Source organism: Mya arenaria, chromosome 8, assembly GCF_026914265.1.
Source record: "Mya arenaria isolate MELC-2E11 chromosome 8, ASM2691426v1".
In the NCBI taxonomy this organism is placed as follows: Eukaryota; Metazoa; Mollusca; class Bivalvia; order Myida; family Myidae; genus Mya; species Mya arenaria.
The window spans coordinates 26,664,886-26,678,854 of record NC_069129.1 but is presented as its reverse complement, the minus strand read 5'-3'; the positions used below and the strand labels follow the sequence as shown (position 1 = coordinate 26,678,854).

Sequence of the window (13,969 nt, the reverse complement as noted above, 5' to 3'; positions counted from 1 at the left end):
GGCTTTTTGCAATTTTACAGCCCTTGATGACAACGGTAACTTGACGTCTCCTCTCGGTCTCAGAATGGCGGAGTGTCCACTTACCCCCTCTTTTGCGAAGATGCTGCTGGTCTCTGGTGGGTATATAATCATATTGCATTTACAGTTAAGCTCTAGATTTCAATAATTTGGTCAAAATTTAATAGCAGTGGTTAATTTAACACAGCCCACAATCCAGTAAACCCTGGGCTCCCGAAAAGCTTTCATGGTTTGCTCAGATTCTAGATTTATATAGCAGGGCTTGTTAAAAATATTGCTGCCCAAACCATCGTAAGAATTTGGGTAACATTTTCAACCCTAAAGTCTAATTTTGATGAGCATAGAGTTTTTAATGATAGATTGATAGATAATAATATTCATATATATAAAGGTGGAAGCCAAACTTAAATAATTTTCTTAATATTAACATATTGGTTCAGTGCAAGTCTTGGTGTCAGAATAGAGAAATGTTCACTAAATGCACCAATCAATTGATGAGGCAATTTTTGCGTAAATGTCTTGAAACCAATGATCTATGACTGCTTACAAAATATCAGATTGCAATTTCTCATATTTATGCTGAAAAACTGATGTTTATGGCTAAAAGCATTACTAATGCTAAGATTTAAAATAAGCGTTAAGGCAGTTTTCCAAATAATTCAGATCTGTTCTTTTGTGTGTTATCTTATATGACTGTATTGAAGTCTTTGGTGCCAAAATCGGCTGATTCTGAGACAAAAAATAAAATGAAAGTCAAAACTGTCAATTTGTGAAAGTGGAGCTTTAAAGTAAACTTCACTTTTTCTTAGACCTCTGCACTCAAACACTGTTATTCTGAACACCGTTTATCCTAAATTATCGTAAAAAAGAGTCCATATATACCCCAAAGTCTTCAAAAAAAAATCTTAAAAATTCATTTTACCCCTTCTACCTGAATTTCTTTTAATATCCGCCCTTGTATCCTGACAAAAACCAAAAACCTTCAAATACACCAACACACAAGTGACAACCATTCTAAACAGATTGGCGTGAGTTCTTTTTTTTTAATTATAAAATGCATTTCTTAGTTTTCATTTTAATCATAATTTTGAAAAAAAAAAAAAAAGATCAAAAAGTCTGACAAGCTTGTCAATTGCTGTCTTGTAGGTAATAGAAATAGACTGTAGTTACACATATTATATACTATAACATCAGAAAAAGCAGGAAATTCAACCGTTTATATGTCAAATAAATTTTCTTATTTATCCCAATTTTTGAACTTATCACGCTTATTTTTCAAAAAATGCATAGACAGTACAATTATTTTGAAAAAAACATCACTTCTTTCCTTTTCTACTAAATTAAATTGCTGAATAACTTACCTTTATTTTTGTAAACCAAAAGGATTTATATATATATGCAAAGAACACTTTGTTCTTGTTGTCACCAGCACTTTTTGCGCTGGCACTGTGAATCGGCCAAAAGAAATAATAACCTTTTTAAGAACAGCTAGGGTAGGTAGGCTTTATTATTATTTTTTTTTTTTTATAAGGCTTTATGTAAGAACAATATTCTCATCATTGGGGGAATGGCGTTGAAGTTAGGGAATATAGTTATCTTCTGTACAAACTATATGTTAAAACACAAACTTAAATTATTATCATTAATATTTCTATTAACGGATTACAAAAGCATTAGGGTTGGCACCTTTTATGTAGCTTGGGGCTGGTAACCCGAACCAAAAGTTTTTGGGTTTTTTGCCTAATAGCACAGACATTTAAATTTGAGAGTTGCATAAACATTATGATGTGGAATGAGACCCAGACTTACACTTAAAGTGACAAGTCCATTTGGCATAATTGAAACCTAATCATTTGCAGACATGGTGGAGTTTCTTTGCCCAATTTCTGCAGAATCCAATCATCAACATTCTTATAAGAATTTCTTCGTCTGGAATGCAAAATAAAAAATTAAATGAAACTTTAAAAATGTCTGAATAATACGGAATTAATTGATACAGACGATATGGCCTGTATAGTTATACTGTGGGTTGCTAGGTCAAGGTCATCCACGCTGAAACAAAATTGTTTAAAAAACAACAGTTACGTTATATCTGCTATACTGTTTTTTCTTGATATTTTTACTGTAGAGGTATAGTGCTATTTCATGCAAAAGATCAATGTATTTCAAACCGATTGCTATTTAACACTGCTATTGTGACCAGTTGCCAAATTAGTTGTTTAGTAAAGCATATATAAATAATGAATATCTTGGTGTTTGGCACAAATGTCCTTAAACTAGCCATCACGCTTGACCTCTCAGTACGCATGCCCACATGCACGCACTCTCTTAAAAAAACACTTAATAAAACCAATTAATGATTATATGGCAATATGTTGGTTGTTATGTCAAATGCTTTTTAAATAACTAGAAATATCTCAAAAATAGTTTGACCTAGGATCATGAAACTTCACTGGTATGGTGCCATTGACCAGTAGATGACCTGATATGTTTTCTTGGAGGAGGGTCAGTAGATCAAAGGTCAAGGGAGCAGTCTTATGAAAACTTTTGTTGGCAGATTAAAGGTGAAATTTTCTGTCTTCACTTTACTGAAAGTTATTATTGAAACCAATATTAATATTAATAATCAATGTTTTTCTTCTTTTTATTCCATCTTTCACATTTTTATGACAAGGCATCTCTTAGGGGCATCATGTTTGACAAAAATATATCAGAATGCAACATTTTCAGCCCATAAAATTGCAGAAAGAAAATTATATAAGTATCAGACTTAATTATTAAGAATTTCAACCTTTGCAGGTGTTTAAAGGTCCACTTACTGCCACTCATTCAATACACAATCCCGGCGTCAGAGTTTGCGTTGACAATATGTCAGCCAATTAAGTAGTATTCTTAAACAGTAAGATGACCTGAAATACCATTTTAATGACTAAGAAGGGCTTGTTCGCTTTGCTTATTCTGCCTATTTTTAATAACTAAAATGTCAATTCATGTCATCTAAGTATTACTTGTTTCTTTCTCACTGACACCATGTTTTTTGTCCACACTGTACAGGATGATTGAATTTGATTGCCCTGATTTTTATGCCCCCAAATTGCGGCAGATCATAGTATTCGGACCAAATTTCCGTCCATCTGTCCTCAATGTTTCCCATCAATAAATGAAGACCGCTTAGTAAACTTGGTAGGCTGGTTGATGATGACCAGCAGATGTAACCTATTGATTTTTGAGGTCAGTAGATCAAATGTCAAAGATGAAAGAACACTCAGGCTGAGAGACATGAAACTTAGTAGGCAGGTTGTTATTAACCAGCACTGATAAACCCCATTGATTTTGTGGTAAGTGGGTTAAAGGTCAAGGTTGTGGTGACCTTTAGCGAAAAATATGTTTCCAATCAACTACTGAAGACTTCTTAAGATGAAACCTAGACTGCCATTTTTACTCTTTTTAAATCTATAATGTGCGTCGGAAGATACTTCCGGAATAAAAAGATTGATTTCAGAAAGACCCATTCAGGAGATTTTTTTACAACCTCTTGACTGAGATTAATTTGCCTGATTTATATCAGAACTTGTTTTAATTTACCCTTATGTTATATTTAGTTACAAGAAATGGGCGTTTTTTTGCTAATGTGAAGTTTGGTGCTTTATTTAGTTAAGCTCTTGAGATGTCAGTAAAATACGGTTATTTGTACTGCATTTTTATCATAAATTATTTAGGTTACATTTCCAGTCAATAAAATTCACTTTTGGTCTCCAATGATTACCACGCTTAATAGTTTATTTTTTTGTGTTGGAATAAGCCATTTTTTTGTGTGTGATTTCTAGCTCATTTTTTAATATGGGTCAAGTTAGATAAAAAGTAGGTCAAATGCTTACAAAACATGTAGTCACTATAGACCACATTTACTGCACACTCTATGAAACTTGGTCAGAATATTTGTTTTATTGGTAGAAATTCATTTATTGAACAGTGATGTCATACTTTTACATACATATATGTTTAGAATACATTTTTATGCCCCCTCTTATAGTGGGGCATATAGATTTGCATTTGTAAGTCTGTGCCTTCGTCCATGATTCCATTGGTATAAGTATTATGCATCTTTGACCTAGGGTCTTGAAACTTTAGCGTAATGTTGTTGAGATGATAAAGTTGTGCACCTGGGGTTTTGTTTGCAGCTGTACATAGTAAGGGGAGAGTTATGGCCCTTCAATTACCGAAAATTGGCATTTTTGAACTGTTTCGTTTGCAAAAATGAGTGACCGAAATTTTTTCTATAGATAGACATTCATTTTGGTTTGAAATGAATTAGAACTGCTGTGAACCAAGTTTGAAGGGGGTATATTGGAGTCACCCTGTGGTCGGTCGGTCGATCCGTCAGTCCGTCGGTCGGTCTGTTGCAATTTACCTTGTCCGGAGCATAACTTTAAAACTATTGGATGGAATTGGATTAATCTTCATACAATGATAGAGCATAATGAGGGGAAGTGCAGTGTACAATAACCATAACTCTATTCTTGCTTATTACTGACTTATTGCCCTTTTTTACTTTTGTTTGTCCAGAGTATAACTTGAAAAGTACTGGATGGAACTCATTGGAACTTCATACAATGGTTAAGCACAATGAGAGGAAGTGCAGTGTTCAAGAACCATAACTCTACTTTAGCTAATTACTGAGTTATTGCCCTTTATTTGTTTGTTTTTTGCTGTCAAATATTTTTCCAGACATTAACTTGCAAACTACTAGATGGAATTTATTAAAACTTAATATAATGGTAAAGCACAATGAGAGGAAGTGCAGTGCACAAGAGCCATAACCAACTCTATTTCAGCAAGTTACAGAGTTACTGCCCTTTGTTACTTTTTTCTTGTCCGGAGCATAACTTGAAAACTATTGGATGGAATTTAATAAAACTTCATACAGTGATTGATCATAATGAGAGGGAGTGCAGTGTACAGGAACCACAATTCTATTTCAGCTAATTACAGAGTTACTGCCCTTTATTACTTTTTCTTGTCCGGAGCATTACTTGAAAACTATTGGATGGAATTTAATAAAACTTCATACAATGATAGATCATAATGAGAGGGAGTGCAGTGTACAGGAACCACAATTCTATTTCAGCCAATTACAGAGTTACTGCCCTTTGTTACTTTTTCTTGTCCGGAGCATTACTTGAAAACTATTGGATGGAATTTAATAAAACTTCATATAGTGATAGATCATAATGAGAGGAAGTGCAGTGTTTAGGAACCGCAATTCTATTTCAGTCAATTACAGAGTTATTGCCCTTTGTTACTTAATTTTGTCCTGAACATAACTGGAAAACTACCAGATATAATGTAATAAAACTTTATACAATGGTACAGCACAATGAGAAGGAGTTCAGTGTACATGAATCATTACACTATTTTAGAAAGTTACAGAGTTATTGCCCTTTCTGTGTTGTTTTTTTGTCAAACTTTTGTCCGTACAGTAACTTGAAAACTACTTGATGGAATTTCATAAAACTTCATTCAATGATAAATCATAATGAGAGGCGGCGTTCGGGGGTATTAATCACCTTCAGTGATAGCTCTAGTTTTAATTTGAAGTGTATACTATATAATTGTAGTTCATTGCAATTCAGTATGTGAGGAAACACAAAATCTGTGGATGTCATATTTTGGAAATTAGCCAAAAGCTTATTGATTAATTAATTCTCGCCTTAGTAGCAGAAGTTTTTGGCATATTTGAGAGCTACTATGGTTGCACTTTCCATAAAGTTAATGAACAATAAGTACTCACTTTTATGAGAGCTGTAAATTTTATGACTATATTACCATAGTAACTAATAATTTTGCGCTTGCAAATTATTTTTATAAGACGTTCTTTGCCTAGTATATCATAGCACTATTTTTTGCAGAGATTATTATGTAGTTAATGTTGTTTTTAAAATATTTTATGTACCTATTTAATAATCTTATGCCGAGTTGTTTATGAGGTCTTCGTTACTATATAATTATTGCACCTTAAGTTGGTTGCCATAAACAATAAATTGCAGAATGTATAGTTAAAGGGCTCAAAGCGACTTTTTTTACTTCGTGACAATTTATAATATATAACAGGTGCAATGACAACAAACTGGTTAATTAGGAGGTTGGGCTGGGCGGGTAGGAATAACATAGCTATGGCACATCTTTATTTGTTTTATGCATTTTGTCTCCGTGGGAGTCATTGGTAAGATTTACCGACAGACTTACAATTACAATTATTTGACTATACAATATTGCCAATACTAGTATACTCTGCTGAGGTATGGGGCTATGAAAACCTAAAAATTATTGAGCAAGTTCATCTTAGTTGTCTCAGAAAAATAACAAAAACTAAAATGAGTGATGAATACCACTACTTACTAGTTTGCCCATCCTTTTCAAATATCAGAAGAAAGTACCTACCAACCTATTATTTCAATAGGCCAAATACAATTAAATACAAGGAACTGTTAACTTGCACAAATGTTAAACTATTGACAAGAGTAGCCTTATTTGTGAAACATTTAATATGCAACGCATGTCAGCCAGTGTAATTTCTCTATTTTTTTGTTAAATTGAATTAATTATACTGAGTTCCCCAATAACGTTAGTAATTTATTTATACGATATGCTTGTCCAAGGCACAGCCTTTGAAATCTGGCACTATATTGAATATTCCTTTTATCCCTCGTATTTGGTAAAGATATTTAAAATAACTGTCTCCTTCTTTTCCATGATAAGATATATATTCGATACAGGTACGACCATGAAAACCCCCCAAAAAAAACACGTTTTATTTCCGCCACTCGAGACAAAGCCATCCTTCTTCGTATTAGTATAATTAAGCTTTTATTGACACTGCTGACTAAAATTATTTGTCCTCATGTTGTCATGTATGTATGACCTGAGTGTTATAAAGATATTTGTTTGTTGTTTGGTAACAGTTAATTGTTTAAAGCTTTTGCTGAAGGGGGTTCAACATTGAGTCACAATATAATGCTGTTGACAAGCATATGGATAAATACCCCTCCCCCACACTTGAAATTGGGATCCCCAAATATTTTGAATCGCCACTGATGACTTTAAGAATAAAAGGTAAATTCTCCCTTATGAAGTATTTTCCCCTTTATTGATTATTTTCCTTTATTAAGTATTTCCCTGTGAGAAAAAAATATTTTCCCCTTATTAAAATTTTTCTTCTTTTGAAGTATTTCTCATTTTTAAGTACTTCCCCTTACTAAGTCCCCCTTACTAAGTATTTCTCCCTATTAAATATTCCCCTTTATTAGGTATTCCCCCTTACTCTGATCACTCTTACTAAGTACTTCTCCTTACTAAATATCCCCCTTGCTAAGAATATCGTCTGTATTAAATATTCCCCTTCATTGAGTTTTTTTCCTTCATTACACATCCCCTTCATCAGGTCTTTTCCCCCTTTTTAAGTGCCCCCCTTATTGAGTATTCTCCCTTGTTAAGTATTCCACTTATTATGTATTCCCCTTCATTGGGTATTTCTTCTTAAAGCTGCACTCTCACAAATATACCATATTTACAACTTTTTTATTTTTTGTCTTGGAAAGAGCAAATGTCTGCGTAAATTTCTGCAAACCAATGATTTTCATATTTCTGTCCGAAAATTAATGTTTTATGGCTTAAACCGTTACTAACGGTTAAAGAAAAAGTCATAAAATATCATTTTTAGAACTTAAATATAAAAAAATGCGATCTAATTTTTTGTCAGCAGTCTTTTATAACTGGTTTCCATGGATTTTCGCAAAAATTGGCTCGTTCCAAGACAAAAAATAAAAAAGTCGTCAAAACATTCAATCTGTGAGAGTGCAGCTTTAAGAAGTATTCCCCTATCAAATATCAATTATAAGGTGTCCTTTCATATGAAGAATTTTCCCTTTTATATAAAATAAAATATGTTTCTTCCCCCTTATTACAGGAGAGTTTGGCTGCTCAGAAGAGGTTGTTATTGTAGCAGCCATGTCACAGATACAAAATGTCTTTGTAACCCCAACAGGGCAAAGACATACTGCAGTGAGTAGTCCATGTTATAGTTAGAATATATTGCTCATCCAGATAGGCCTTGATGTTATAGTTAGAATGTGTTGGTCATCCAGACAGGCCCAAACTCTGAAGTGACTCGTTATATCAGTAATTTTCTTGTATAATTACAAACGATGGTTACACAGAGAATCTATGGTTAGTATAGCTGTGTCTATGGTTAGTAATATCTATGTCTATGGTTAGTATAGCTGTGTCTATGGTTATTAATATCCGTGTCTATGGTTAGTAATATCTGTGTCTATGTTTATTATACCCCGACAAATGAAGTTTGAAGGGGGTATATTGGAGTCACCCTGTGGTCGGTTTGTTGGTCCGTCCGTCGGTTTGTCGGTCCGTCCGTTGCAATTTACCTTGTCCGGAGCATAACTTTAAAACTGGATGGAATTGGATTAAACTTCATACAATGAAAGAGCATAAAGAGAGGAAGTGCAGTGTACAATAACCATAACTCTATTCTTGCTTATTACTGACTTATTGCCCTTTTTTACTTTTGTTTGTCCAGAGTATAACTTGAAAAGTACTGGATGGAACTCATTGGAACTTCATACAATGGTTAAGCACAATGAGAGGAAGTGCAGTGTTCAAGAACCATAACTCTACTTTAGCTAATTACTGAGTTATTGCCCTTTATTTGTTGTTTTTTGCTGTTTTCCAGACATTAACTTGCAAACTACTAGATGGAATTTATTAAAACTTAATACAATGGTAAAGCACAATGAGAGGAAGTGCAGTGCACAAGAACCATAACTCTATATCAGCTAATTACAGAGTTACTGCCCTTTGTTACTTTTTTCTTGTCCAAAGCATAACTTGAAAACTACTGGATGGAATTTAATAAAACTTCATACAGTGATATACCATAATGAGAGGGAGTGCAGTGTTCAGGAACCGCAATTCTATTTCAGCTAATTACAGAGTTACTGCCCTTTGTTACTTTTTCTTGTCCGGAGCATTACTTGAAAACTATTGGATGGAATTGAATAAAACTTCATACAGTGATAGATCATAATGAGAGGGAGTGCAGTGTACAGGAACCACAATTCTATTTCAGCCAATTACAGAGTTACTGCCCTTTGTTACTTTTTCTTGTCCGGAGCATTACTTGAAAACTATTGGATGGCATTTAATAAAACTTCAAACAGTGATAGATCATAATGAGAGGAAGTGCAGTGTAAAGGAACTGCAATTCTATTTCAGCCAATTACAGAGTTATTGCCCTTTGTTACTTATTTCTTGTCCAGAGCATAACTTGAAAACTACCGGATGGAATGTAATAAAACTTTATAAAGCAGATTGAGAAGGAGATCAGTGTACATGACACTATTTTAGCAAATTCCAGAGTTATTGCCTTTTCTGTGTTTTTTTTTGTCAATTTTTGTCCGCACAGTAACTTGAAAACTACTAGATGGAATTTCATAAAACTTCATACAATGATAAATCATAATGAGAGAAGGCGTTCGGGGGTATTAATCACCTTCAGTGATAGCTCTAGTTAATATCTGTGCCTATGGCAAGTAATATCTGTTTCTATGGCTAGTAATATCTGTGTCTATGGTTACTTTAGCTGTGTCTATGGTTATTAATATCTCTGTCTATGGTTATTAATATCTTTGTCTTTGGCTAGTAAAATCTGTGTCTATGGCTAGTAATACTTGTGTCTATGGTTATTTATATACGTGTCTATTGTTAGTTATATCTGTGTCTATAGTTATTAATATCTATGTCTATGGTTAGTAATATCTGTGTCTATGGTTAGTAATATCTGTGAATATGACTAGTAATATCTATGTCTATGGTTAGTAATGTATGTGTATATGACTAGTAATATCTGTGTCTATGGCTAGTAATATCTGTGTATATGTTTTTTATATCTGTGTCTATGGCTAGTAATATCTGTGTATATGGTTAGTAATATATGTGTCTATGGTCAGTAATATCTGTGTCTATGGCTAGTAATAGCTGTGTCTATGGTTGATAATACCTGTGTCTAAGGTTTTAAATATCAGTGTCTATGGTTTTTATATCTGTGTCTATGGTTAGTAATATCTGTCTTTGTGTCTATGGTTAGTTATATCTGTGTCTATAGTTAGTAATATCTGTGTCTGTGTCTATGGTTAGTAATATCTGTGTCTATGGTCAGTTATATCTGTGTCATAAGCAAAAAATGTCCCCTCACACCAACAGGACAGAAAATTACACACTGCTGTAAGTATTTATTCAACATTGATGAACTTTATTCATAGAATGACAGGAATTTTCAGGTCAATGATTAAAAGAAGTATCTATAAAGTGCATACAAAAAACTATTATTTCCTTAATTATTTATGGTCAAACCAATAGTAATCATGTGAAAATTGGTCAAGTTATTAGACTGGTCAGATGGGAAATCAAACATATGGAATACCTAGTTTGTTCTAATTGGCATGTATTTGTGCGTTTACAGGATCGTATGAAGAAAAAGTTTTCTGTTGAAGAAGGGGATCATGTTTCTCTAGTAAACACTTACAGGGCATTCATTAAGGTAAGATTGAAATAATAATAATGATAAGAATAAAGGTGATTACCGTATATGTTCTAATAGACACCCATGCCACAATACATGCGCAGGTGATCTAGTAAGATAAATAATGTAATAGTTCATTTTACCCTGCAATGATGAACAAGTGGGGCCTGGCAAAAACAAATATTTTGGTTTGGGTTACGTAACCCTACCGGCAAAATAGGCGCCGACCACAACTTTATTAGAATGTTGCATTTTAAAAAAAGTTCCATATAAAGCATTGTATCAGTAGGCATTCATTTTGTATTACAGCATTCTTGTTGAGGTCATTCGGTTACCTTAATCACATTTAAGTTCTCCGAATGACCAAAAACATATTAACATTAAGTTATAACAGATTGTATATTTTCTCCTTGTTATCCCCGATGGAAAGGCTGAGGGGATATAGTAATTGTAGGTTTGTGTGTATGTGTGAACATCCAGGCAATCTTGTCTAGAGCATTACTTGAAAAGTCTTTTAATTATTGACTTCAAACACAGAACTCATAAAGGAGAAGTGCTGTGCACAGGAACAATACCTCTTGGCGCATTAAAAGAACACCTGTTTTAAAAGGCCATCTTCCCTAAAGCCCAATTTCTCCCGTACATTTTTACTATATACAGTACATGCTTTAAGTGGTGAACTGTCTAACGAGGCGTCAGTCACTAGTTTATGATCCCATAAAGCCAAATAAGCACTAATTAGCAGCCACTTAAATCCCATTTCATTGACATTCCGCTAATAAATTTTACAATACAAGGCTTGAATTACATACTGAACTATACGGAAAGTATACGACGATCTTGGTTATTTCTGTCGGCCAATCAAAATTTATATTACATCACACCCTGGCCCGACATGTTAACTCATTGAGAAATCCTGTCTATAATATGTTGGCAAATGTTTTGATCAGAATTAACACAATTAACGAATAGATACTTGAATATGCATTTTAATTACGAAGTTATTGATCAAATACCTACAAAGAACACCGGCTTCTATGAATTCACAGTTTGCATTGTCTCTTGAAGGGATGAAACAAGTTACGACTGATATTTATTTCAATTTTAATTTTCAAAGTGCACCAACTTCTATTTTTACGAACCAAAATCTTTTCATTGCATTGTGTGTGGTTTTCTTTATAAGTTTGATTATGGGTGACAGTAAGATATATCACTCTGAAAAAACATGGGTAGAGTGTAAATTATTAGAAAACAGTCGTAGTGCAAAAAGTATTGCCAAGGAATGGAAACAAGTCAATTTTCTTCTTGAGCGTAAGCGTGAAATTGTTGAGGAAGATGAGAGCAATAGTAATCCAAACGCTAAAAGACAGAGGAGAGTTGCAGGAAATGAGGAACTCATTGGTATTCATAGTTTTTGGATGCGTGTGGTCATCTTTCACTGTTTCTGGTGTAGTTATCTATGCAATCGTGCTCTGATGGTAGGTGAATTTTTTTAATTTTTTTTGCTGTTAATTGCATACATGTATGTATAATTTTTTATCTATTGCATTCTATTTAAAACTTTGCACTGAAATTTATTTTATCTATATTTGTAACGAAGGTTTTTTTAATGATTATGATAGTGATGTTGGTATGTGCTAATGGTTAAGTTGGCCAATTGTCATCAGAAATTTCCAACCTGCATACAGTGGCCACCTGTCTTAAGCAGCCAATTTAACATTTTCCCAATGGTGGCCAAGTAGTACAGGTTTTACTGTTTTGCCCTTTGTTAATTATCATACTTAATTTTGTCTGAGCAAAACTAGTCTATGAGACATTGACTTCAAACTTCATAATTACAGATAGATCTCATTAAGGTGAAGTGCAGTTCAAAGAAACCATAACTCTGGGTGCAGAATGTTTTAGTTATTGCTCTTTGCTAATTATTTTCTTACTAATTTATTGTCTGGAACGAAACTTGAAAAGTAAGGTATTAACTTCAAACTTCATATACAGATAGATCTTATTGAGTCGAAGTGCAGTGCACAGAAACCATGACTCTGGTTGCAGTATTGTTCAGTTATTGCCCTAAGATTATTTTCAAAGGTATCCTTTGTTGTAAGTAGAAATGAAAACTGTCCTTAATATAGAAGGGATATGGCAGTCTGTGACTTCACTTGTTCCAACTGGAATTGGAAGTGAAATGAAATTTTGCAATCATTTGAGGCCAAGTTCTATTTTAAATACATTTCTTTGTATCATTAGATGTTGCAGATGATTCAAAACTAATCTGGTTCACCAAGCATTCAAAATTCACATACAGGGGAACTGCGGTCGTTCGAACAGGCGGTCATTCGAGAACCTGCAGTCACTCAAATTTGGAGTTTGGTCCCGAACTTTTTTCCTTCTATTTTCATATAAAATATACTGTCGCTGCATCGAAACCGAAATAAGTTGAGGAGTCTAGGAGTCGATAGCCGGTCCCAAGTACACAAATCATGCACAAAACCTTATGGCTCCCTTGATGTCAAAATTTCACACTTTTTCCTGAATGCGCGTTCGAAAATAAACAAGCAATTGCTAGGTGTTAAAATTTTCGCAAGTTGTAAACATTGCATTAACAGTTGAATGGAAATTTGATTATGTGTGAAAAAACGTTAACGCATGACCGAGAGTAGTTGATAAGAGCATTTGAGAAGATAATTGAGTTTGAACAGTTTCGCGAGACAGACAAGATGCGCAAATCATTATCCTTGATTTTGCGAAACTTTAATCTGACTAATGCCATAATCTGTACTGTCATATTTAAATGTTGCTTGTTTAGAAAATGTGCTTTTTGTAAAAATAAATACAACTATTTATTCATTTATAATATTCTTTCTTTTCTTTTACATTTAGTTTACGACAGCCTTTGAACATTATAAGCTATTTCCACAACGCAACACATAATCGGTGTCATAGTAACCAGTCGGTTTGAAGACTTCAAACTTAAAATACACTGAAAGATATTTCATATCAGACTGGCGAATTAAAACTCCGGTCTTCCAAACATCAGTTCTCTCGAGGTTTCAGCTCGGACCCCGGCATCCTCGAGCGATAGCAGTTTTACTCTACTTGTGTATCTAATAGTACATATACCTATAAGTACCTGTAAAACTGATATTCTGGTGTTATGCAGATATGTTTTAAACATCTGCGATAACTTTAAATTTGTTATTCATATTTAATCTGTGGACATATGGCTGGGGCGTGTTATTAGTACATATATGGTAGATTTGATTATTATGGAAAGTAAGTCAATTAGACACATGTCTTGGAGTTGCACATGTCGACTAAAATTAGTACAATAAGTGAAAATTGGCACTCGATGATGTCGGT

At 33.7% G+C, this 13,969-nt stretch overlaps 1 protein-coding gene across 2 annotated transcripts in view; it reads left to right on the top strand.

Annotated features, from left to right (window-relative positions):
* LOC128242662 (probable ATP-dependent RNA helicase DHX35) overlaps nucleotides 1-13,969 on the top strand; it is a 213,508-nt gene that overhangs the window by 55,902 nt on the left and 143,637 nt on the right. For both annotated transcript variants that reach the window (XM_052959902.1, XM_052959903.1), the window contains exons 19-21: nucleotides 21-116; nucleotides 7,985-8,079; nucleotides 10,553-10,630. In XM_052959902.1, coding sequence (XP_052815862.1) covers nucleotides 21-116; nucleotides 7,985-8,079; nucleotides 10,553-10,630 — 269 coding nt within the window. The remainder of the gene's footprint in view (nucleotides 1-20; nucleotides 117-7,984; nucleotides 8,080-10,552; nucleotides 10,631-13,969) is intronic.